The sequence below is a fragment of the Neolamprologus brichardi genome, chromosome 1 (genome assembly GCF_056152115.1).
Source record: "Neolamprologus brichardi isolate AB-2024 chromosome 1, ASM5615211v1, whole genome shotgun sequence".
NCBI classification, from domain to species: Eukaryota; Metazoa; Chordata; class Actinopteri; order Cichliformes; family Cichlidae; genus Neolamprologus; species Neolamprologus brichardi.
Genome location: NC_142104.1, coordinates 45314242 through 45341360, shown reverse-complemented (window position 1 = coordinate 45341360; position 27119 = coordinate 45314242). Strand labels below are relative to the sequence as shown.

At 39.7% G+C, this 27119-nt stretch overlaps 1 protein-coding gene across 5 annotated transcripts in view; it reads right to left on the bottom strand.

Annotated features, from left to right (window-relative positions):
* The window catches only part of celf1 (cugbp, Elav-like family member 1), a 59256-nt gene that overhangs the window by 16980 nt on the left and 15157 nt on the right, over window positions 1-27119 (bottom strand). For all 5 annotated transcript variants that reach the window (XM_087843138.1, XM_087843147.1, XM_087843140.1 and 2 more), the window contains 3 exons: window positions 20521-20603; window positions 17337-17385; window positions 17079-17213 (listed from right to left, as the gene is read on the bottom strand). In XM_087843138.1, the coding sequence (XP_087699264.1) occupies window positions 17079-17213; window positions 17337-17385; window positions 20521-20603 (267 nt within the window). The remainder of the gene's footprint in view (window positions 1-17078; window positions 17214-17336; window positions 17386-20520; window positions 20604-27119) is intronic.

The following is a 27119-nucleotide window of genomic DNA, read 5'->3' as shown; positions in this document are numbered from 1 at the left end:
CTAAGTAATGTAAGTCTATTAGCAGGGACCAACTAACCTAGTCACATCACTTTTTGACTCTAAACATGGTTTAAGAACAGATCTCTATGATGTAAATTATCCTATTTATAGTATTTTCACCTTCTAACATTTTTGTGGTATTCGAAACAACATTTTTCTTCACTTCTATCATGGTCCTTTAAAGCTGTTAAAGAGCAGGGCATTTTACTGAGTTGATAATCAATGTTGTCTCTTTAGAATCAAACTTGCAGAGCGAAGAAAAAGTATGAGCTTTCAGCTCTTGAGGGCATCTTCTGGTGGATAAGATCAGTCTTTAATCTTAGTCACTTTTTACGTCATCCCAGTTTGGTTGTCTATAAACCTTTGGACATATAGAACTGCTTGGTTTGCCATTGCACAGAGCTTCCACATTTTGGTTTGTGACCAATTGGTTTCAGCCCATACTAGGCATTTACAATACTGTGCCATCCCTATTCTTTTTATTTGCATATGTTTCAGTACATTTATTAAAACATTTTAACATGTTTTTAAGTTAGTAAGACTATGACCACCTTTATTTCTCAAGTGAGTCTAAATTGTCTTATTCAGCTCTCTTATACTTTCTTACAGTTCTTTCTTCAGGAATAGTTCTCCAGGCTTCTTGAAGGATATTCAAGGCTGTTCTTCTATTACTGCGTCAATAATGTTGAAGTCTGGGCTCTGGGGCGGCCAATCCATGAAAGATAGTGTTCCTCTGTGTGTTTTTGTATATGGGTATAATCTTAATCCATTGGTGTTGTGTTTGGGATCACTGTCATGCTGAAAAGGGAAGCTGTTCCCATAGGTTTTCCAGGTGGTATTGCATGTTCGATCAAAATTTCCTCTTCTTTTTTTTTTAATGTGATCATAATTCCCTACTGTTGACAAGATCCTCAACACCACTGGCTGACCTGTAGCCCTACACCATGACAGAGCCTCCCCTTAAAGAAGTCCTTAAAAAGTCGCTTTCTTTCCGAGCTCTTTATACTGACCTGGATGACTTTACCTCTCCTGACCTCTTACATACCATATTGACAATTGAACTGAAAGTTTTGGATTTGGATTGAGTCAGATGGAGTTACACTCCATGTGACCCAGTTCTTGTGTAATCTGGCACACAAGAGCCTTTTTCCATATTTGATGAAGGAGCCCAGGCCAACTGTTATAAGGTGACAGCAATAAGTCAGTAAAAAAAAAGTTGGACCTAGCTTTGGGGTAAAATAAATTAAGTCAATTTGGAAGTGCCAAATTATATCTGAGGGTCACCAGATTGTGACTACAAAAATACTTCCGGTCCTACAGAAGTCTTTGGGAAAAAGGTTTTCTATCTTGACCTTTGTAAACACTTTGGTCGTGAGTAAATGGGCTTAGTCATTTGTTCTGGGTGATACTGAATAAAACAAATTGAGTCTATTGTGTAAATTTTGCTTAGACCATGTTTCAAAATGGCAGATTATCTGTAGAACTGAACAGTTTGGCCTAATGCATTGTCAGTCACAAGTCATTAGCTAATGAGCACATGGTTTCATAGTCAGAGCTGCCCTTCCTTGTTTTCTTTTTTTGCAGCAGTGGAAACGCTTATCTCAAGGCTACAAATCAGGACTTGAGAAACCAATTAGCTTTACTTGGCCTCTAATGTACAGTATTTTCCGCACTATAAGGCGCACTTAAAATCCTTTAATTTTCTCAAAAATTGACAGTGCGCCTTATAATCCGGTGTACCTTATGTATGAATTCTGGTTGTGCTTTTACTGACCTCGAAACAATTTTATGTGGTACACGGTGCTCAAAAATCTGTCAAAAATATTTATTTATTTTTTAAATACTTTTTTTTTTTTTTGTACTTTTTCCAAGTTTATAGAACATACAAACAAAAATAAAAGAAAAAAAGGGAAGGAACACAAAAGGAACAGAATGAACAGAATCTCTGGGCCAAAGTTTTTTTTTAAAAAAAAAGCAGATATAAGCGTTATGTTGCTAGATTACACATTATATTCAGATATCTCACAGAATTCCCTTATCTTATTCTCAGAGATGCAAAACAACGCATATATAAACATAACTGTCGCTGCCAGATCTGGGGCAACCCAGCATCTGTTCAAATACTCTCCCAACAAACAAAATTACACCCCCAAGAATTCCCAAAAGTCAGTAGGACTCCCCCAAACTCCCAAGCCCATTACAAGAACCTGTAACCAATTTCAGTCAAAACACTCAATTCTCAGGGAGGAACTGCTGCCAGCCAGGGATGCCCAAAGTAACGTCCAATCGACCCAATCCCCACCATCCACCCCGCCCCTCACATCCACAGAAAGACAGCCAGATGGAACCCGCTGCGTAGTACTCTCCCAGACAGGTCCAGTTCCACCTACAATCAAAGCAAATTTGACCGCAGAGGCGAAAAACACAAAGCCCCAGTCTCTCCCACCCATCCCCCTGCACCTCAAATGGTCAAAAACAGAAGCAGTTTGAATTCGAGAAACCATTCCAGCGAAGAAGAGTCCGTGCCTTATTCGGTTGAGTGGTCCTTGTAGGATATCCATTTTGTCCAATGTTTTTGGAATTTGTCAGTTTTCAATTTCAAAGAGTAGGTCATTTTCTCCATTATATATATTTCCTCTATTACATCGGCCCATTCTTTCAATTTTAAGGGCTCACTTTTTGGACAATTTCTTGTTATTACCTTTTTCCTTGTCAGCAACATAATTTTAAACAAGTAACAGTCCTCCTTTCTTACATTTTCCAATAGTCCAAAATACAGTACTCGGCCTCGCACGGCACATCATACCCAAATACTTTCTTCATTGTTACCGCAATACTTTCCCAATAAGATTTGACATTTTTGCACTTCCAAAACACATGAGAATGGTGGCGTTCCAGTCCCCACATAGTCTCCAGCATTGCTGGGGTGTTTTCAGCTGCTTGCTTTTGATATAAGGAGTAATAAAAAACCTAATTACATTTTTCCAACCATATTCTCTCCATTGTCTAGAGCTAGTGGAATTATGCTGTGAAAGACATGTGAATCGCCAGTCATCCTCTGACAATTTAAGATGTAATTCAGATCCCCACTTTTGTTTAATATATAATGTTTCATTCCTATTCAAATTTCGCAGACCATTATATAATATTGATAGAATTTTTGATGGAAGATTTTTATATGCACCTGATATTATTTCTGTTATCTGGCTACCTTCCCTCAGGGCCTTCCTCCTGATTCCTGTATTATAAAAGTGTCTTAATTGGAAACTGATTTATCCAGTCCAAACTGTCTGTGTAGTTTGTCGAAATATTTGAATATTTTCACATCTATTAATGTGCACATTGCCGTAATTCCTAAAAATGTACTATTCCATTAGCCACTTCAGAATTTTTGAGAATATGCAGGCCAAATCAACAGTTTGCAGTCTTCTTCAATTCTACACTTCGTCACTATAATCCATTTTAATAGTGAATTCAGTAATAGGATTTGCATGTGTAGACTGTATAGTTTCTCACTTGGTCACTTGGTGTTCGCTCGCTCTGTGGTATAGTATCACTTCCTGTTCCTGCTCAAACACAGTGGTGTTTCTGAGTAGCTTATTTGCTTAGCAGTTTAATTAACAACTTTTAAATACATTCTTTTTTCATAGTATAATCTTCACGTGCTTCATCCGAAGCACACTTTCTGTGTACTCACTACCTAATTTATAGCCAAAGTATTCACTCACTGTCTCTGTACTGTTTCGCTAGCTTAGCTCGTAGCCGACTCGTTAGCACCATGGCTACTTCACCTGTCCCTCCTGCACTTTCTTGCTCATTGTGTCAGATGTTTAGTTACTCCTCGGCCTCCTTTAGCAGTAATGATATCTGTAACAAATGTAGCATATTTGCAGCTCTGGAGGCCAGGATTACTGAACTGGAGACTCGGCTTCGCACCCTTCACTCACCCTTAGCTAGCCAGGCCCCTGTAGCTGGTGCAGCCGAAGATAGCGTAGGCCCCGCTAGCTGTTCCCCGGCAGATCCCAAGCAGCTGCGGAAAGAGGGCGGCTGGGTAACAGTGAGGAGGAAGCGTAGTCCTAAACAGAAGCCCCAGGTACACCACCAACCCGTTCATTTGTCTAACCGTTTTTCCCCACTCGGTGACACACCCGCTGGGGGTCAAACTCTGGTAATTGGTGATTCTGTTCTCAGACATGTGAAGCTAGAGACACCGGCAACCATAGTCAATTGTCTTCCAGGGGCCAGAGCAGGCGACATTGAAGGAAATTTAAAACTGCTGGCTAAGGGTAAACGTAAATTCAATAAAATCATAATTCACGTCGGCAGTAATGACACCCGGTTACGCCAATCGGAGGTCACTAAAATCAATATTCAATCGGTGTGTAGCTTTGCCAAAACAATGTGGGACTCTGTAGTTTTCTCTGGTCCCCTCCCCAATCAGACCAGGAGTGACATGTTTAGCCGCATGTTCTCCTTAAATTGCTGGCTGTCTGAGTGGTGTCCCAGAAACGATGTGGGCTTCATAGATAATTGGCAAACCTTCTGGAGGAAACCTGGTCTTGTTAGGAGAGATGGCATCCATCCCACTTTGGATGGAGCAGCTCTCATTTCTAGAAATATGGACAAATTTATTAAACCCCTCAAAATATGACTATCCAGAGTTGGGACCAGGAAGCAGAGTTGCAGTCTTACACGCCTCTCTGCAGCTTCTCTCCTCCTGCTACCCCCCCAAAAACCCATCTCCATAGAGACTGTGTCAGCTTCCAAAAAGACAAAAAACAAACTAAAAACCAGCAACAAACAACTTAAACATTTACAAAGAAAGAACAATACAGTATCCACATCTGAACCAAAGAGTAAAACAGTGAAATGTGGATTATTAAATATTAGGTCTCTCTCCTCCAAGTCTCTGTTAGTACATGACTTAATAATTGATCAACAAATTGATTTACTCTGCCTTACAGAAACCTGGTTGCAGCAGGATGATTATGTTAGTTTAAATGAATCAACACCCCCGAGTCTTTCTAACTACCAGAAATCTCGAAGCACAGGTCGAGGGGGCGGTGTGGCAGCAATTTTTCACACCAGTCTATTAATTAATGAAAGACCAAGACAGACTTTTAATTCATTTGAAAGCCTGATGCTTAACATTGTCCACCCCAGCTGTGAAACTCAGAAACCAGTCTTACTTGTTATCATCTATCGTCCACCTGGGCCTTACACAGAGTTTCTGTCTGATTTCTCAGACTTTATATCTAATTTAGTTCTGAGCTCAGATAAAATAATTATTGTGGGTGATTTTAACATCCATGTTGATGCTAAAAATGACAGCCTCAACATGGCATTTAATCTGTTGTTAGACTCAATTGGTTTCTCTCAAAATGTAAAAGAACCAACCCACCACTTTAATCACACTCTAGATCTTGTTTTAACATATGGCATAGAAACTGAACATTTAACAGTGTTTCCTGAAAACCCTCTCCTGTCTGATCATTTCTTGATAACATTTACATTTACAATAATTGATTACGCAGCAGTGGAGAGTAGACTTTATCAAAGTAGATGTCTTTCTGAAAGCACTGTAACTAAGTTTAAGAATATAATCCAGCCACTGTTATCATCGTCAATGCCCTGTACCAACACAGAGCAGAGCAGCTATCTGAACGCTACCCCAACAGAGGTCGATTATCTTGTTAATAATTTCACCTCCTCACTACGTACGACTCTGGATACTGTAGCTCCAGTGAAAACTAAGGTCTCTAATCAGAAGTACCTGACCCCGTGGTATAATTCTCAAACACGTAGCCTAAAGCAGATGACTCGTAATCTGGAGAGGAAATGGCGTGTCACAAATTTAGAGGATCATCATTTAGCCTGGAGAAATAGTTTGTTGCTTTATAAGAAAGCCCTCCGCAAAGCCAGAACAGCTTACTACTCATCACTGATTGAAGAAAATAAGAACAACCCCAGGTTTCTCTTCAGCACTGTAGCCAGGCTGACAAACAGTCAGAGCTCTTTTGAGCCAACCATCCCTTTAACATTAACTAGTGATGACTTCATGAACTTCTTCACAAATAAAATTTTTATCATTAGAGAAAAAATTACCAATAATCATCCCACAGATGTAATATTATCTACAGCTACTCTTAGTACCATTGATGTTAAGTTAGACTCTTTTTCTCCAATTGATCTTTCTGAGTTAACTTCAATAATTACTTCCTCCAAACCATCAACGTGTCTTTTAGACCCCATTCCTACAAAACTGCTCAAAGAAGTCCTGCCATTGATTAATTCTTCGATCTTAAATATGATCAACCTATCTCTAATAATCAGCTATGTACCACAGGCCTTCAAGGTGGCTGCAGTTAAACCTTTACTCAAAAAGCCATCTCTAGACCCAGCAGTCTTAGCTAATTATAGGCCAATCTCCAACCTTCCTTTCATATCAAAAATCCTTGAAAGAGTAGTTGTCAAACAGCTAACAGATCATCTGCAGAGGAATGGTTTATTTGAAGAGTTTCAGTCAGGTTTCAGAGCTCATCACAGCACAGAAACAGCTTTAGTGAAGGTTACAAATGATCTTCTTATGGCCTCTGACAGTGGACTCATCTCTGTGCTTGTCCTGCTAGACCTTAGTGCAGCGTTCGATACTGTCGACCATAATATCCTATTAGAGCGATTAGAACATGCTGTAGGTATTACAGGTATTGCACTGCAGTGGTTTGTATCATATCTATCTAATAGACTCCAATTTGTGCATGTAAATGGAGAGTCCTCTTCACACACTGAGGTTAATTATGGAGTTCCACAGGGTTCAGTGCTAGGACCAATTCTGTTTACATTATACATGCTTCCCCTAGGCAGCATCATTAGAAGACATAGCATACATTTTCACTGCTATGCAGATGACACCCAGCTCTATCTGTCCATGAAGCCAGATAAGACACACCAATTAGTTAAACTGCAGGAATGTCTTAAAGACATAAAGACTTGGATGGCCGCTAACTTTGTGCTTCTTAACTCAGATAAAACTGAGGTCATTGTACTCGGCGCTGAAAAGCTTAGAAATATGGTATCTAACTAGATTCTTACTCTGGATGGCATTACCTTGGCCTCCAGTAACACTGTGAGGAACCTTGGAGTCATTTTTGACCAGGACATGTCCTTCAACGCACATATTAAACAAATATGTAAGACTGCGTTCTTCCATTTGCGCAACATCTCTAAAGTTAGAAATATCCTGTCTCAGAGTGACGCTGAAAAACTAGTTCATGCATTTATTACTTCCAGGCTGGACTACTGCAATTCATTATTATCAGGATGTCCAAAAAACTCACTGAAAAGCCTTCAGCTAATCCAAAATGCTGCAGCAAGAGTACTGACAGGGACTAGAAAGAGAGAGCATATTTCTCCTGTTTTGGCTTCCCTTCATTGGCTTCCTGTTAAATCCAGAATTGAATTCAAAATCCTGCTCCTCACATACAAGGTCTTAAATAATCAGGCCCCATCTTATCTTAATGACCTTGTAGTACCATATCACCCTATTAGAGCACTTCGCTCCCGCTCTGCAGGCCTACTTGTTGTTCCTAGAGTATTTAAAAGTAGAATGGGAGGCAGAGCCTTCAGTTTTCAGGCCCCTCTTCTGTGGAACCAGCTTCCAGTTTGGATTCAGGAGACAGACACTATCTCTACTTTTAAGATTAGGCTTCAAACTTTCCTTTTTGCTAAAGCATATAGTTAGGGCTGGACCAGGTGACCCTGAATCCTCCCTTAGTTATGTTGCAATAGATGTAGGCTGCCGGGGGATTCCCATGATGCATTGAGTTTTTCCTTTCCAGTCACCTTTCTCGCTCACTATGTATTAACAGACCTCTCTGTGTTGAATCATATCTGTTATTAACCTCTGTCTCTCTTCCACAGCATGTCTTTATCCTGTCTTCCTTCTCTCACCCCAACCGGTCGCAGCAGATGGCCCCGCCCCTCCCTGAGCCTGGTTCTGCCGGAGGTTTCTTCCTGTTAAAAGGGAGTTTTTCCTTCCCACTGTCGACAAAGTGCTTGCTCATAGGGGGTCATATGATTGTTGGGTTTTTCTCTGTATCTATGAAGCGCCTTGAGGCGACTTTTGTTGTGATTTGGCGCTATATAAATAAAATTGAATTTAATTGAATTGAATCCTCCCAATCTTGCTTGTGGTTGACATGATGAACAATAATTTATCTCAATATGTTTCCATTTTGAGGTTTAGTCCGGTGAGCACCAGTATACAATATATCTCAGCTTGGCTGCATATAAGTATTCCTTGAAATTCGGGAGGGCGAGTCCAACTAGGAAAAGAAAGAGGAGGAGGGTTTTAAATCTTACTCTTGGCTTTGTCCCTATCCAAATAAATCTGCTCACTAGTTTATCCCTTTTGCCAAATTATACGTCTGGTATATAGACTGGAGATCCATGACAAGTGGTGCCCATTTAGTCAAATCTTTTTGAATCGCGTCGCTAATCTTGCCATAATTTGCCTAATTCACATATTAGATAGACACCTAAATATTTGATCTTATTCGAGTCCCATTTTAGTTTATATTTCTTTTGGATTGAATCTCTGCGGGAATAGTTCATACAAAGTACGTGAGTCTTTAAGATGTTTAGTTTATACCCTCATTTTTTACCAAAATGTTTAAATACTTTAATCAATTGAGGAAAGGTCGTGTCAGGATCCTGTAAGTATATTATTATATCATCAGCAAAGAGACCTATTTATTGTTCAACTTTAGAAACTGTAACCCCTTTTAAATGTGTACTTTGCCGTATGTAATGAGCCAAAGTCTCAATATACAGAGCAAAAAGGGCTGGACTGAGGCAACAATCCTGCCTAGTTCCTCTGAAGAGCTCAAAACTGTCTGTCAGATCCCCATTTATTTTGACTCTAGCTAATGGCCTGTGATACAAGGATTGTATACACTCCATAAAGATACTGTTAAAGCCCATTCTTTTCGAGACAGCAAAGAGAAATATCCAAGAGACTCTGTCAAAAGCCTTTTCAGCATCTAGGCTTACTGAGACTGTTGGAGTTTACTGTTTATTAACTTCATTATATGCAGTGTGCGTCTGTCGCCCCTTCATGAATCCTGTCTGATCTACATCCATCAGATCTGAGGGGAACAGCTCTAAGCGTCTTGTAATTATGGAGGTAAATAATTTATAGTCCCCATTTTAGATAGAGATTGGGCGATAAGAGTCACAATTTTCCTTGTTTTTACCTTATTTTGGTAGGACTGATATGATGGCCTCTTTCCAAGAGGGTGGAGTTTTAGCATGTTTTAATGTCCAGTTGAAAGGTTGAAAGAATCTATCAAGAGAGGAGCCAGGACCTCTTTAAAAATCTTGTACCACTGATTGGGGTACCCATCACTCCCTGGACTTTTATTAGGTTTCAATTTCCTTATTGCCGTATCCAGTTCTTCTTTAGCGATTGGTTTAGTTAAAGACTCATTTTGAATTGTTCCAATAGAAGGAAGGCTTAACTGAGCCAAATAATCTTCAATTTCTTCTCCGTCTATCTGATCAGGTTGAATATGTAAGGTTTTGTAGTATTTTTGAAAAATGTTTTTTATCTGTGCTGGTTCATATATTTTTGGGTTTTGGGTTAGTTTTTGGGTCTCTGATCTTATTAATTGCATTACATATTTGTATTGATTTTAAGCATTTGGCCAGTATTTTGGTTGCTTTGAAACCGGACTCATAAAATGTTTGTTTTGTGAATCTTAATTTCTTTTCCATTTCCTCCATAGACAGATCACTTAGTTGTTTTCTTACATCTTTGATACTTTCAGCCAAGTTGGCACTCACATCTGTATGCTGTTTTTTTTTAATCTCTTAATCATTGTTCTAATTTGAATTGTGTGAGCTTTTCAGGGTTTTTTTGATATGGGTAGTCCTTGATATCAGATATCCTAGAATTACTGCTTTAACAGTATCCCAAATAATTTTTGGTTCCATCTGTTCATCTCTATTATCAGCAATACTGACTTAATAATTAAGTAATTCTATTATAATCTCTTGTACCACAGATTCATTGTTAATACTAGTATTTAGGTTCCACAATGATTTCTTATTCTGATTGTGTAAGTGAACAGTCAAGTGTATGGCATTGTGATCTGACAGATCAGCTATACCGATGTTACAATCTATGACTCTGTGTCTATCGCTTCTGTTTATCAAAAAGAAATCAATCCTTGAGTGTACCTTATGAGCTACTGAGAAATGAGTATAGTCCTTCTCCAGAGGGTGTAGCTCTCTCCACACATCACAAAGATCCGCTTCCTTTATAAGCAAATTAAGAGCCTATTTTTGCGTCTTCTTAAACTTGTAGTATCTTTAGTATGATTTGATACACAGTTCCAGTCACCCACACATATCAAAGTCCCTTCACTAAAACTAGTGATTTTTTCAGATAGTTTTTGATAGAATTTTGGGTCGCCCTCTGTGGGGGGCATACACATCTATCAGGGATACCATATTATTATCAATCCTCCCTTTAACAGCAACATATCTACCTTATCACAGTCTTCCTCCAACATTTCAAAATTTACCGTATTAGAGATTAAAGTTATAACTCCTCTTCGTCTACTATTATTAAATGAGCTGTAGAAGGACTTTACATAACCGAACTTTTTAAATTTTTCATGCTCTTCTTTTGACATATGGGTTTCTTGGATGAATATAACAACCTACTCCTTTTAACTGGATTCCCCAGACCATTGATATTGATTGAGATAATGTTTACTTTACCTACACAACTCATGTCTTGTAAAATGTGTAAAAACAGTCCCCACAGATTCAAACAGACAAAGAACAACATTGCTGAACATAAAACAAAGAATAAACAAATGCCTGGGACTCCCACTAAGTGGGAAAAGACGATCTCCCACCCCGTTGGCAGGTCTAGTGTAGTAACCTCCACAAAGGGAGGGCCCTATATAAAGTTCGGAGACTGAAAATATTGTTTCTATCTTATAGTCCAGTGGTTCCCAAACGTTTTTTGTTGCTAGGCCCCCCTTTGTTTTACAAGAAAAATCATCGCACCCGTGTCGCTGTTGGGATCCGCATGACATATCCCCGCCTCTGCAGCTCCAGAGCCGCGTCGCATGTGCTGCTGTAGTATCTAACTCTGTCCAGCCAGTGGATCTGCATACACGTATATGGAGTTTGGAAGTGCACGCCCGTGTCCTATAATGTCCATTTGACTTCTCTGCATTGTTTCCTCTTTTGGACAGTATCTGATGCATAATCATTATCAAAATAGATCATATTGCCAATCACCTGGACTTGCTTCTTCGTCCAAGCTTTTTGGAGTATAAGTTCTTTCGTTGTGAATTCCTGGAAATTAACAAGGACTGGTCACGGGGGGTCTCCAGGGTGCGATTTCTGTGCGGGAGCACGGTGGGCCCGCTGGATCTTGAGCTCCAGCCCATCTGGCATAGGTAATTTGTGCTGAAGCAACTCTTGGACAGATTTCCCCTCAGCGCTATCTTCCACTCCAAACGTGTGTATATTGTTTCTGTGGGATTTTGATTCTAGATCTGCCAGCTTGTTTCGGATCAATTTCTGTGCTTTTAGGGTTTGGAAGAGCACTTCGGTTAGCTCCAGTGTCATGTCTTCTATGTCTTCTCAGACCTTCATTATCTTGTTTGATTTCTGATTTCAATGATTCGATACCCTTTAGTAGCTCACCAGCTGAATTGCTAGCTATGCTAACGGGGCTCATGCTAGCTTGTCCTGTCACGATGCTAGCATTAGGAAGTGGCTTTATCCTGTCCCTTTGGCATTTTGAGTTCCCTTTGCCTTATTCCGTCAACAGCTGCATTTCTCTTGCCCAGTTAAATTGTCTGTTAATGAGTTTCGGTGTTTTTCTATCAAGATTGTGGGGAGCAGCCACCGAATAGGTCCACTCACTATGTCATGACACCAGAAACCGCCCCAAATTTTTTAATATGACTTTGGTAAGCTACGAAGCCACACCACTTAGATTGTCGTAGGATTACGGCTACCGTAGTCAAGAGCCTCACGGAGTAATCTGGGTCCAAAACTCCTTTCGCTTTAGATCCCAAAGTCAAACAATAGTATGGGATCACTGAGAGTTAAAAACTGTCTAAATCAGGGGTTGGCAACTCTGGGCACGCGTGCCATCAGGGTTAACTGATGGCATGACCATAGCTGGACTGGCCATCGGGCATATAGAGATTGTGATTTTTCATTTTTTACGGGCCGATGGTTTTGTTGTTGTATTTGTAACGGTATAAACAATGAAAGGTGGTGGATTAGCCAGATGCTAGCCGATGTGTAAAAATAACTCAGTTGTTTGGTGGTGGCTATGCCGGAGCTTCCACAGAGGCCAGCAGGTGGATGAGGGAAAGGGGAGGCAGAAGGAGGAGAGACCCGAGGCAGTCGCCGGTCCGAACGTCAGGTGAACTGAACTTCAGGTAAGAAGTTATGACCTGCAGTCTATCTGGGTCAGATATAAACCAAGTTTAGGTGGAGTTTATTTTCGTTGTGCTGACTTTTTACAGTCAGTTACAATAACTCGTACTGTGTACTAGCTAGCATGAGTTTCTGTACAGCTGGGTGGATGCTATGATGTTACTGATAGTGAACTTTATTTTATTCATAAGGTTAGTTAGTAGAGTTGCCAAAAGTCCCGTAAAAAAACTGTCCCGTATTCAGAGAAAATATTACACATTTCATATTGAGCTGAAAAGGAACACAGTTTGTCCCGTACTTCAGCTAGAATGGAAAAATACACAAAGCTGGAGTTATTCTGAGTCTTTACGCTGCACAGCTGCTCTTCTTCTCTCATTTTCTCTCTCTCCCCCCCCCTCTCCTGTTGCTACTTCAATCAATGATCAGCTGATCGGCTTTTCTGCCGCAAGTCCCGTCTCTCTTGTTTATCGCTCACTTTGCGCCAGAAAGAAGAAACCAGCGGATGTCGTGTTAAACAACAGCAGCACGTTTAAGCTTGATCAGCTGTTGTTAGAATTTATTTAATATTACTTTCTAGTATCGGCTGATGTTTGCTGGAGCCACAGCTGTAAAGCTGCTGGTCATGATGGTTTGGATATGTGGTGAGAGGGAAACATGAAGATGAAACCAGGAGATGTCCTTACTGAATCCTCAGAGCTGAACAGGTGATGGAGAAACAGGTTTACCTTTTAGGTGACATGGATGAGTTGAAGTTATGAACTGTTTCTGAGAGACAAATAACACCAGGATCCTTTTCTAAGTAGCTGACAGCTGGTAACTGTGCAGGGGCGGGTCTAGCAAAGTGTTGCCAGGGGGGCAGGTAGGGCATTAACAGGGAAAGGGGGGCACAAAGAAATACTTTTCTTTCTTATTCTCATTTAAAATGTCTAGATTTTAATAAATAATTATCTGAATTGTACAACCAAAGTTTTCATCTGATGTAAAATGTATAGAAATCATACATATACCAACAAGACTGAACATCACTGTCACAACAGCGTTTGTTTTCATTCAAAGGCTTTATGGCTTTTCCAATAATACCTCATGGGCAGAGGGCAGGGATATCTCAGTAGGTAGAGTGGTTGCCCCATGATCAGAAGGTCGGGGGTTCGACTCCACTGAACAGCTACCCTGAGGTACCCCTGAGCAAGATACCGTCCCTACACACTGCTCCCCGGGCGCTGCATTGGTGGCTGCCCACTGGGTGAATGGGTTAAATGCAGAGGAGTAATTTCCCTACGGGGACGAACACATACACACATTATTTTGGGCCGGTCTCTAGTCAAAATGCCCGGGCCGATTTTTTTGTCCCAGTCCAGCCCTGGGCACGACACACAGTGAGTTAATCTGGGAAGGTGCATTAAAAAAAAAATGGCCGGGCCAGCGGTGCACATCACAAATTAGCTCGCATAGACACATTGGTTGTGCCGCTTCTTAATGACAGTATCTTAGCCAACAACCCCAACTACCAGATTCAACTTGTAATTGGCTAAAAATAACTTCGCCTACCTGTGAGAGGGACGTTGCTAGCTGGCACTTTTTTCAAGCAATATTGAAATTTCCACATTCCGACACTTCAAATGCTTCAGGAGCTGTCCGCTCAGCACAGCGTCAGCACCGCGGAAATACACGGATACAGCCGAAGAGTCAAGACAGAATTCACAATGTGTTTTCGGGACTTTCAGGTCTATGGACCAATGTTTTCTTTTCTGATCAAACCAGAAATCTTTAATGAGCAGCTGTATTTGTCTTGCATTAACTGGCTAGACACAAAGGACATCGAAATGCAGCTGACTGAACTGAAAAGCTCGACTCTGTGGGGGTCAAAGTTTGCAGAACTACGAACGCAGCTAGTATCCATAGCTGTGCGTGTTCATGGAGCTGCATTTTCACCTGCTGGACATCACTACCTGACAAGTTTAACTGTCTTCAGAACATTGCAGAGGCCTTATTGACAGTGTTTGGCTCCACATGTCTGTGTGAGCAGATTTTCTCTCATACGAAGAGTGTCCTCAGGTCTGAATGCTGGACACTGGGAGACCTGTGTCTCTGAGTGGCAGACCAGAGATCACATTAACATGTGTATCGCTATGTCAACAAACATGCCATATTGGCCCAGTCTATTTTTGTTATCATTGTTGTGAGGAACCCATAAATAGCATTTGTATTTTCTGTTGTTCATTTGGTGTTATGGATAAAAAGTGTCTCTTTTTTGTTTCAAACAGAGATTTCTGAAAAATTAAAATGTACAGCTCTGCTCTCACATCCAACATAAATGAAGACAGAAAACTAAACAGCAGTGATGTTTGTAGGGTTACTGAAGTTGGGCTAGCTGGTATATAATGTTGTGCTACGTGATTGCTAGCGACACAGCTATGTTAGCATAACATAAACACAGTGAAGCTGGAGGATGAATGCTAACTTTTTTTCCACTCTATAGAAGTTAATGTGAGGGTTCCCAATGGTTAGGGACAACTGTAAACGCATGGCAGGATGCTGTAAACAGACCAAACTTCAGTCAGGAGAACAACTGAGAATTCATCCACAATACGAGGTTAGTCATTATTATACTGAAACAACATAGGAACAGAGCAGCTGCGAGAGAATTCAACATTAATGAATCGATGTTATGGAAGCAGAGGAAGCAAGAAGAATGAGTTGAGTAAAGTTTGACTTATCTGACTGCTTTGTTTCACTTAATGTACCTTATAATCCCGTGCACCTTATGTATGAAAACAGACCCATTCATCGGCAGTGCGCCCTATGGTCCGAAAAATACGGTATACGTCTTGCTTAGGCCCACACAAAGTCCTGAAAGATCAGGTCCTATAGCTATTAGTACCAGACTATTCTGTAGAAAGCATTACGTAGTCCAGGCTTATTTGTGCTTCCTAGATATGCCTAAAACAGAATAGAGATTCTGCTCTGTGGAATCACCTCGCAATTTAAATTCAGCAAAGGCCTGGGCGATATCAGGAAAATCTAATATTGTAATATTTTACCATTTTTTATTGCGATTCAAGATATATATCATGAAGTGTTTAAATAACTTCCAAAAACATGTTATTTTCAACTGTATAGTGAATAAAATTGCACTGGTATACTCATTCAAATCGACCGTTCAATATTTTTTTCTACTTTGAATACAATAAATCTGAATGAATTGACATGTTTTATTTCAATCATTTTTTAACCATCAGTTGTACACAGACGTTTTTTCCAAATGACAATACTGTGACAGTAACTTTCTGTGGTCAACATTAGAGCTTTAACAAACTGAAGATCATAACAACAAGAAAGTACATCAAGCAAGAATTCGCAAGACAAAATAAAACGAGTGAAATTAAAAAGGCTCTTTTTTGTGCTTATAACATATAAAAACAGTAAAATTAAAAATGCAATGACCTCATATTACAGAAACAAAAGTCTAGATAGTGACTAAAAGCGACTGACCAAGAGCAGTCACAGGTATCACAGCTGGTTTACTCAATATTTTCTTTGGTGTGCAGGGAGATGTTGACATGCAAAGTTTAAAACATTCATCATTTTGCAGTTGAAGGATAAATGGACTAGACTGATTCTTATATAGCGCGTTTCTACTCTCCCAGAGTAATAGAAGCGCTCTATACAACATGCCACATTCACCCAATCACACCCATTGGCACAAGCACTTCTAAACAGAGTGCTTACGAACTACATTCATACTCCGATGGACGCATCGGAGAGCAACTTGGGGTTAGTATCTTGCCCAAGGATACTTTACACGCAGACTGGAGGAGCCAGGAATCGAACCACTAACCTTCCGATCAGTAGGTGACCTACCTACCTCCTGAACTACAGCCACCCCCAGTGGATGACTTTTCAGCTGGTGGAATAAATTTATGGCACTGCTACCCTTTGTGGCAATAGTTTTATGGCATGTTTTACGGCAAATTACTGCATTTTGTTTGGCATCCTCCTTGTTAAATCACAAAACAAAACAGTGAATTACTGCACATAGCTTAATATTGCCATGGGAATTTATAGTTTATGGTTGCAAAAGAACCATTTTAACCAAACCAAAACTCGCAATACATAAAGTATATCTAATACATCGCCTACCCCTAGTTCTGCATGCACTTTCCTTTTTAATAAAGCATACAGTAGAGCATTAGACCTTGAACAGTTTTCTTGGTTATGCTCCTGGTTCATAATCTGTGCTATGTCCTGTTTAATTTTTGTTATCAGGACACTCTTCTGTCTTTCCTTCTCTAATCTGGCCAAAGAAAACAGCTTTCCCTCCCTGAGCCTGGTCAGGCCAGACGTTTTTACACGTTAAAAGGGAGTTTTTATTCTGCTCCATACTGCAAGTGCTTGCTCATAGGGGATCGCTGAGTTTTAATTTACAATTCTTTAGTTTACTTACCATAAACTATTACAAAAGATGACTACTGTCATTTTCAGCCATATAACAAAGCTGCAGACAGACAACACACAATACCACACTTCAACCTGTAATTGTGTACAAGCCTGGCAACAGAATAGCAAACGCTGGAAAGCTAAACCTTATCACAAATAAGTCTTACCACGGCTAAGTCCATCAGGGCCTCTGAGTATCCGGCACTCCTCTATCTGTCCATATGGCGAAAACATCAGTCGGATATCATTCTCGTTACACTTCTTGGAGATCATTCCAATAAACAGTTTTCTGTCCTCCACTGCTGTATTAAACATAAGACAACATTAAACTTCTGTGCATTATATCAAGAATTATGGTGCCCTGCAACATTCAACATGCATACAAGTATGTTTATTAGCAGGTACTTATGCTACAAAATCCTTACCATTGTTTTTCTCACTATCAGCGGGCTTCATTTGGATTGGATGGTGCATCTGAGCAAGACAGTAAATACATATATTATTTCATAAAATACAAAACATGTAGAGATACAGAAACAAATATGTTGGTTTCACGTGCCAACTTATGTAAAATTACTATTGTGTGCTTGTTAGAGATGTTTGGATCCCATTTGACTACAGATACCTGAAAAGCTCCACAAACAGAAAAAATGTTCTTTCACATAGATACATATACACACATAGATAATATCGACAAATGGTATATTTTCCTTTAAGACACATGAAAACTCTTCAGTGCAGTTATTTACTAAGATATGACATGGCAACGTCCTATTGTAGTGTCCCAACAAGTCCTGAATTACATGTTTGCCTACAGATCAGCTCCTTTTGCATCAGCTGGTTGCTGCGAACACTGAAGTTGCAGAGTGCCATCTGGTGGGCAAACTATGCAACATCAACAACATGATTAGATTGTGTTTCTCACACAGTCTCTTTCCTTTTAACTCTAATTTATCAGTCATTATAAATGCTGCCACCAAAATCGATATCAAAGAGAAAATATTATTGCTTAATTTATTTATTTATGTTTTCTTCCATATATTGTGAGTATTTGTTTCTAAATACTTACTTACTAAATAAAGCATATTTGTGCTTTTGCAGTGTTTTTGTCTTTTCCCCCAGTTCAGCAGAGAACAATTTTAGTCTTTTAATATAAGAGCCAGAAGCATCAGAAATGTCATCTGGTCCTTAGAAAAATAAAATAAATAAAAATAACCTGCGATGGCAGAGCTATTTGGAGAGCTCTTTACAATGGAGGAGAAGAACCATTAAGCCTTTGTCCAGGACTACAAGCACTACACTTCACTTCTCTGGATGCAGATCCACTTACATGGTGGAAATGTAATTAGCATAAATATTCTCGCTTTGCTAAGCCAGCACCACATTATCTTGCCCTTGGTACATCTGTGCCACTTGGTACCGATCTGTACCAAGTTTTCTCTACAGTAGGGGGCGCTGTCACTACACTACTTCTTACAGAAGAACAGAAAATAAAATAAATAGACAAGGATTGTTTTAAAATAAGGAAGTGCGTGTTTATGCTGCATTTTTATGTTAAAAGACCTGCTTTTTTTTAAACATTTTTTTCATTAATTTAAAAACAAAACTGAGTGACACTTTCACTCTTGATCAAGCATTGACATTTTTCTTAGATTGTTTTTGAAATACTGCATTTTAAGTGGAAAGTCTTTCTGCAACATCACATGGAGGGGGGATTGTACTCCCCAGAAGGTAAATGGCGGGGTGCAGTTGGTCCATTAGTGGAACCTCGGATAGAGGAGGGACAATGCGGTTTTCGTCTTGGTCGCGGAACACTGGACTAGCTCTTTATCCTCTAAGATATTTGAGGGTGAGGGTGGGAGTTTGCCCAACCACTCACGATCGTAGCCGTTCGAGCCCCGGCTTGGACAGTCTCGGTCGTTGTGTCCTTGGGCGAGACACTTCACCCGTTGCCTACTGGTGGTGGTCAGAGGGCCCGGTGGTGCCAGTGTCCGGCAGCCTCGCCTCTGTCAGTGCGCCCCAGGGTGGCTGTGGCTACAATGTAGCTGCCATCACCAGTGTGTGAATGTGTGTGTGAATGGGTGGATGACTGGATGTAGTGTAAAGCGCTTTGGGGTCCTTAGGGACTAAGTAAAGCGCTATACAAATACAGGCCATTTACTATCTACATATGCTTTGTGGACTTTGAGGAGGCATTTAACTGCATCCCTCAGAGTCTCACGTGACGGGTGCTTTGGGAATATGGAGCGTCTCTTATGGTTCCTGTGGAACTGTTGCAAGGGCTTGATCCACATCGCCTTATTTCTGGACTCCACCAGGGCTGTCCTTTTTCACTGACTGTTGTTCATCATTTTTATGGACTGAATTTATAGGTGTAACCAGGTGGAGATCTGATCTCTGCTTTATGCAGATTATGTGGTTGTATTAGGTTCATCAGGTGGAGGCCCTCCAACAAGCACTAGAGTGGTTCCCAGTGTGAATTTGTGGGAATAAGAATCCGCACCTCAAAATCAAAGGCCATGGTCCTCAGCAGCAAAAGAGTGAAGTGCTCAGTCCGGGTCAGGGATGAGTTGCTGCCCGAAGTGGAGGAGTTTATCTCTGGGTGGTGTTTACAAGTGAGAGGAGAGTGAGAGACAGAGATGGACCTGTGGAAGCGTCTGCATTTATACAGACACTGTCTGTCGTGCCAAAGAGGGAGCCGAGTGTAAAAGGGAAGCTCTCAATTTACCAGTCTATGTAACCTACCCTCACCTTCCTACTGTCACGAGCTTTGGGTAAAGCCCAAAAGAGGGAGATTGTGCAAATACAACAGCAGAAATTAGTTTCCTTCAAAGAATGGCTGGGCTCTCCTTTAGAGATAGGGTGAGGAGTCATTCGAGAGGGGCTCAGAGTAAAACCACTACTCCTCAGGATCGAAAAAAGCCAGTTAAGGTGGTTGGGGCATCTGATTAGCATACCCCCTGAGCATCTCCTGGGTGAGGTGTTCGGGGCATATCCCACTCGGAGGAGGCCCCGTAGCTGACCGACCCAAGCACTAACCCTATCTTAATATCAAGAAAACTAGTTAAGATTTCACAGTGGATAGCTATTTATGTACTCAGCAATTTTAAACCCTCCTTTTATTCTTTCTTAGCCATTTGTTAGTGAATTTGTAGGTTTAATAGTTTCATAGTTCATTGAACAAAAGTATGATTATAAGGATCGGGATTTAAAACTGAACCAATCTTGACAAACACGGGGAGACAGGTTTTTTTCTTAAACTGATATTTTTTTATCTTCCTTAGTCAATTTGCTATTTAATTCCTCTAATCTGCAGTTTTACTTTTCTATTTTTCCAGTATTATTGGGAACATCACACCAACCAAAGAATCTGGAGGGTAAATGCTTAGTGCACCTCTGTGGAAAACTGCTGAAAATAGAGACGTCACAGAAATCAAAGCCTTTGATGTCTCAAAATGAGTGATTTAATTTCCTTTCAGACAGACAAAATATGCTTAATCTCTGTCCACTTTTCTGATGGACAACCAAAAATTGATACAAAAATTAAGTTCAAGGTTTCAATGTGAGCCGCACATGTGTTGAAAGGGCACATCAAAGACTATCACCTACCCCTGGCAGAATCTTCATGTTGTGCAGAGCATTCTGCGCTTCTAAGGCGGATTTGCGGCTATAGTACGTTACAAAACAGCAACCTGCCAGAGATTGGAAAAGAAAAATCTTACTCAGCTGATTCACATCATACAAAGATCATGTTTTTCCTTTTTTGCTAATTAAAAACAAAGGACGTTAACACAGCAAACCAAAAATAAAATCAATATATACAATTTCAGAAGATTAGTAGTATAACTGGTTCAATTCATTCAGTCTTTTTTAAAACATAAAAATAAACTAATATTACTCTAGGTTTAGCAAATGTCAGAATAATAATAAAGTGTTTTGAGGGGTTATTTTGCCACCTCGAGCAAATTCACAGAATGTCACACAACAGAAGAAGCAAAGGATAAAATAATGCCTTGTATTACAATATGTATTAAAAATAACAAATGACAGTGATGTAACTTTTTAAAACTTCTGTACCTCACAAAGTACGAGGGAAATAACTACTGTTAACACTTGATAAACATTCATAGGCAAGGTGTTGATAAAATTCAGCTCAATAAAGATAACCCTATTATGCACGCATGCATTTTAATAACAATTCTTAACTCATTAATGTGGTCAGTGAAGAATACATCTAACATAATTTAACGTGTTCATAGAGCACTTTATTCTATACATGTTAAGCACTTAATCTAATCAGAGATGGAAGCCAGAGCACCACCCAGGCATGGACAGAACATTCAAACTCCACAAAGAAAGGCCCCTGTTGGGTTTCCAACCAGGAATCTGAATGCTGCACCACTGTGCTGCCCATGAGCCGTTTAGGGCCACCCATGATTTTAATTCATCAACAATTTACGATTATTATTATTCATTCAAATCAGAACCACAATAACACGTATATGCTGTTGATGAAAGGATATTTAATCTATTCAGTTTACAAAATTTTAATGTTTCAAGAAAACAGTGAATTCTTTTTAAGAATTGTTGAGGACTGATTTATAGACAAACATGTGGATAATACCACAGCAGTAGTTGTACTTTCCATCTTTTTGTCTAACACACAGTGACCAAACACATTAAATGTTTCATAAAGTACAGAAACTTCTTCATGTTAGTAGTTCTCCAAAAGCCACTCGGACTTGTTCCAGTTAAGGACAGATTACAAATGTGTGTTGTAGTCCCCGTCACTATGATGGCATACAAAGTCTGGTTATTGAACCTTCACGGGAGCTTCATAGAAGCAGTATAGTAATAGAAGAAATTGGAAAACATCTCAAGAAGCAAACAGTAGACCAGGGTGTCCAAACCTTTTGCAAAGAGGGCCCGATGTGGGGAGGAGAGGTGGGGGCTGACCATTCAGCCTGACATTCTTCAAACCATTAACATTAAATGCAAATGAATTATTTAATGACATTTTTATTGCAAATGACATACTTTTCATTTCTTCACACAGAACGCAAATAAATCTTAACTGTTTTACCAAAATCACTATTGAAAACTTTTGAGAAGGTTAAACATATCCTCCAATAAAAATCCATTCACTGAGATTGTAGAATTCATTCCCCTCAAAAGACTTAACAAATAACTTGCCTGCACTAATGTGAAGGGTGACACAGATCTCGATTGCATTAAAAAGGCCAGGAGCGTCACTGGGGTTCAGGGCCGTGCAGAGAGGTTTAAAGGGGCGGGTGCTCAAAGTTAAAAAGGGGCACATTGAGCCAGGCTGAATAACAACAACACACATTCATCAAGAATCTAATATGGGAAGGGCAGGGCTGTGCTGATCTGAGGCTGTAGACAGTAAAAAGTCCATAGGAGAGATGGTAGCTGATTAAACAAGTATCATGAGATAATAACAAAATGCAAAGATTGGTGACAGCACTTGGAACCATAAGGACACAAAAACTGTGAGAAATAATTTAGGCTCTGCCTGTGAATCACTCTTTGCTTCTCTTCTTCCTTCCATCCCATCATTTCATATATCACTCTCCACTTGCTGTCTATCTGAGAACAAGGCACAACTTGCTATTGCAATAAACTATAATCTAATTATCCACACCTAACAACTCTTGCACTTAATCTATAATAAAATGATGACAGAAAAATGTTATAGCACTGCCTTTAGTAGCCTCACACAGCTCCTACTGTTCCCTCCTCATGTCCTTACCAGCCATGTCTGGACAATGTTATATCATGAGTAATAATTTAAAAAAATCCATATACATAAAACACACACATGCACGCACACACAGTGACATTTTAGACCTTCTTCAGAATACTGTATATACTATGGGCATCACGGTGCTGATCCAGAATCCTTACATTATTATTTATTACTAGAGCTACAATAATAAAGCAATGAGGAGGGGGAAGTAATAAATATGAAATAATGTATTTATGATGATTCCATTTGTTTCACTATCCACTCTGTGCAGGGGCAAAGCTTATTACATGTTTAACCTGTAGAGATACAATAATTTTACTGCAGTAAAATCCAAATTTTGTCTTATTTAAAATATAAATCTAATATAATCTGCTTCTTAATGTATGTTCTTTAAAATACAGTGTGTGTTTTTTAATATATTATAATTATAATACTGCATAATTATGTGGACATGCATATTAGACCGTTTTTTAGTGAAATATAATCCCTCCAGAAAGGCAGGAAAAGCCCGGAAACTTTAAAACTAAATATGTTCCCTAAAACGGTGACAGAACTACAGACCCATGACAGCCTTACACAGGTAGCCAGCAGCTATGACCAGCACTACATGTGCAGTTAATAAAAGGACAGGTAATGTTTGTCACGCTGTTGCACACACAGCACGCTCGTTTGTTTCAGTTCGTCAGTTGCAACAAGACAACTTACCAACGTGTCCGTAATAAGCTAACACTCCTGTGTGCTACACACTACAGTGTACGCTGTACACCTACTTACTGGTTTTGTCGCATCAGTCTGTGTCTCTGAGTTAACTTGTGTTTCTCCTACAGCTCCGGACCACTAAAAATGCGCGTGCTCTTTGTGAGCTCGTTCCCGGCTCATAACCAGCGCGTTCTGCCGTCAAGAGCGATCATTGGCTAAATGTGATCATGTGACTGATGCAAGCCAGATCCTTTTATTTAGCAAAACTGTGATTAATAGTTAAATATTATTGTTGAGGGGCACAGACAGGACTCTGCACGCACACACACATTAAAAATTTTTTTTTTTTTTAAAAGTTGCCTCAACAAAAGGGCACTTTGGGCACCCATCAGGAAAGGGGCGGGTGCTCAAGCCCCTCTAGCCCCCCCCTCTGCACGTGCCTGCCGGGGTTCACGGAGAAAGGAGAGGAAAAATCAGCAAAATCCAGGACACGCTGTTGAAACTCCTCAGCGAGAAATGAGATGTCTGCACGATTCTCCTCATATGCACGCTGATATTCGTCTGTGGAAAACTGGTGATTTTTATTTCCTGTAGCAATGGGAAATTTGGAGCATTGGGCTGCATTTGTGACTGCAGTCAAGTTAGCTATCATTTGTGAGCCGCAGTGAGGCCAGCCGCCTCCTGTCCGCCATATAAATGTTCTTGCACTTTTACAACTGCACCGATTCTCCTTCATTGCTGATCGCAAATGTAAGCTTGCGCAGACATAAAAACAAACATTGCACTGAAAGAGCCTGACTGCATCATATTCAAAAATTCATTAAAAGTCACCTTTGATAGTTGATGTGAAACTTTCAGATTTTTTCTCTCCTCTGGGCCAAGTTTCATCTCAAACTGCTTTCATACTCCCAAGAAATTAAAGGATGTGAGCTCAAATTTAAAAACTTCAAAGGAATGTGATAACGTCCTGTTAGAAATGTTAGAAAATTATAACGTCACATACAAATTTTATTAAAATTCATCTGTAAACTAGAGATGGACCGATCAGATATTACGTATCGATCGGATATCGGAGAGAAATTAAAAAATGTAATCCGATCCATTAAACATCACAAAAGCACCTCACAAAACTTGTCACGACATGTCGTAACTTCGTTCATAACCTTACCACGTCGGAGCAGTGTGCGTCACGTGATAGAGCGGCTGTGGGAGACCTCTCGGCGGCCTGGTTGAAGCCTCACTACCAAACCAGCATTTCATCTCCGAGGAAGTTTTCCCAGAGAGAAGTAAAGCAAGTGTGTAAGTTCATCTCTGAATGTTTGTAAAGCATTCCCACGTTAAGCTTAACAACCGATATATGGAGCGACTGCCTCTCTCTCTCTCTCTCCTGCTGCTACTTCAATCATAAACTGATCAATGATCAGCTGATCGTCTCTCTTCTTTGTTTTTGTCTCACTTCTCACCAGAAAGAGGAAACCAGCGGCTGAACAACAGCAGCACGTTTAAGCTTGATCAGCTGTTGTTAGAATTTATTTAATATTATTTCTACACCAGGATCTTTTTCTACAGCTGACGTAACTGTGCAGGGGCGGAGCTAGCAAAGTTTAGCCAGGGGGGCCGATAGGGCATGAACAGGGAAAAGGGGGCACAAAGACATACTTTTCTTTCTTATTCTCATTTAAAATGTCGAGCTTTTAATAAATAATTATCTGAATCTTACACCCAAAGTTTTAATCTGATGTAAAATGTATAGAAGTCCATTACTGTATATAGTAACTGTTAAGTCTAATATACCCTAGTAAGCTATCGTACTTTTTCCTTTGGGAACCATCTGTGCAGTCTGCAGGTCTGTTGAAGAAAGATGTTGAATCCATTTAATTATTCTTGAAAAATAATTGATTTCTGTGCATTTTAAAAAAAAAATTAATTTAATTTTATTTATTTTTATTTATTTATTTTTTTACACACGTACATTGAATTAAAGTTTATTACGTCATCACGAGGCGGAGGGTGGGGGCTGGTTCTCTTTTTTTTTGCTGGGAGTTTGCAACCCTATTAGTTTGGTTGTTTAATATTTCTGCTAAGTACTCTTTAAAATACCAGAATAGGGAGGATGGAGCAGGTTTAAGTTTATTAGATTGATCAGTGTTGCTGAACTATGAAATATTTTGGGTGTAGTGTATTTTTTACATACAGGTATAACAGAATAGCTTTAGTGTTGTTGTTTTTTAAAACTTGAGTGTAAACTTATACAAAATGCAGCAAGATATTAAAAACAGTTTTATTGATTAAAAATACACTATATCAGTTTCATATCAGTATCGGCAGATATCCAAATTTATGATATCGGTAACGTGCCATCTCTACTGTAAACATGAAATTGTCAGTTGACTACTCCTCTGGGTTACCTTCTCTACACGTGTGCCAACTTTCATCACAAAATGCTTCCAGAGAAATGAAATTCAACAAGGTTATTTTAATAAATAAAACTTTACAAAGACAAAAATTCTATCTTTTTTTTTTTTATCTCTGACCCCACTCATACCTGTGGCCGTGGAATGGGGCAATTAAGCAAGGTGCTCAACCTCAACACCTGGTTTTCCTTCATCTCTATTGGCTTGATTTTGTTCTTAACAGAAATGTGGATGAAATCTGGAGAGTACGGTCTATTTGGTGAATTATGCCCTCCCACTTATGATTGTTTAATTCCTTCCAGAGAAAGTGGGCGGGGTGGAGTTTTGCCTGTAATGTTTAACAGTTTAAATAACCACCTCACCTATTAAGGTTGATAAAGTCTGTAGCTTTCAGGTGCTGCTTTTTAAAGCATAAAACACCTCCAAAATTTTGTTTTCTAAATCGTCAATAGTATTTTTATGTAATCATATTATTTTTGCTGGGGATTTTATCATTTATGTTAATGATCTTACTTATTTCCCTTATCTTAATCCATTATCCCCAGAATAATGAAGTCTTCTGGTTTTAAACAGCATGTTGTTGGACCTACACATAACCATGGACATACTTTAGATGTTTGGGGAGGGATTTGTTGTTGTTGTTGTTTTAAAAACACCTGACTTCAGTATTAACCCTATATTTTGAAACTGATTTGTTTATTTCTGGCCATTTATGTATTTAATTAGATCATGTTTCTTCTTTCTGTTTTCCAGGTGAACAGACAAATGAGGCCACGGTAGTACACTAACAGCATTTTAGTGAAGAGAAAAAACCCCAATGAAATGTCTGTGAAGGTTCTCAGTCATCCAGGTCATGGTAGTCTAAGGAGCTTGGAAAGAAAAGCATCTGGACTTCTTTAAGTTTCTTGAAGACATTTCACCTCTCATCTGAGAAAGAAGGCATCTATGTCCACTATGAACGACCATTTTAGAACAGAGGGGGTGGCTTACGACACCAACTGTCTGGTATCTATAATCCAGGGTTGAGATCCTTCCCAAACGCTGTTGCTCTGGGATGAGAAGTGAAAATGTCTTCAACAAACTCCAGAAAAGTCCAGACACTTTTGTCCCTTAAAATCTATGGTGAAGAGAAACCCCTTCACAACACCAACCAAATGACCAACACTCTCCAGGAGGAAGGTGTATCGCTACCCAAATCTACCATAAAGAGACTGCATGAAAGTAAATACAGAGGGTTCACTGCAAGGTGCAAGCCACTCATAAGCCTCAGAAATTGAAAGGCTAGACTGGACTGCTAAAAATCAACTAAAAAGCCAGCACATCTCTGA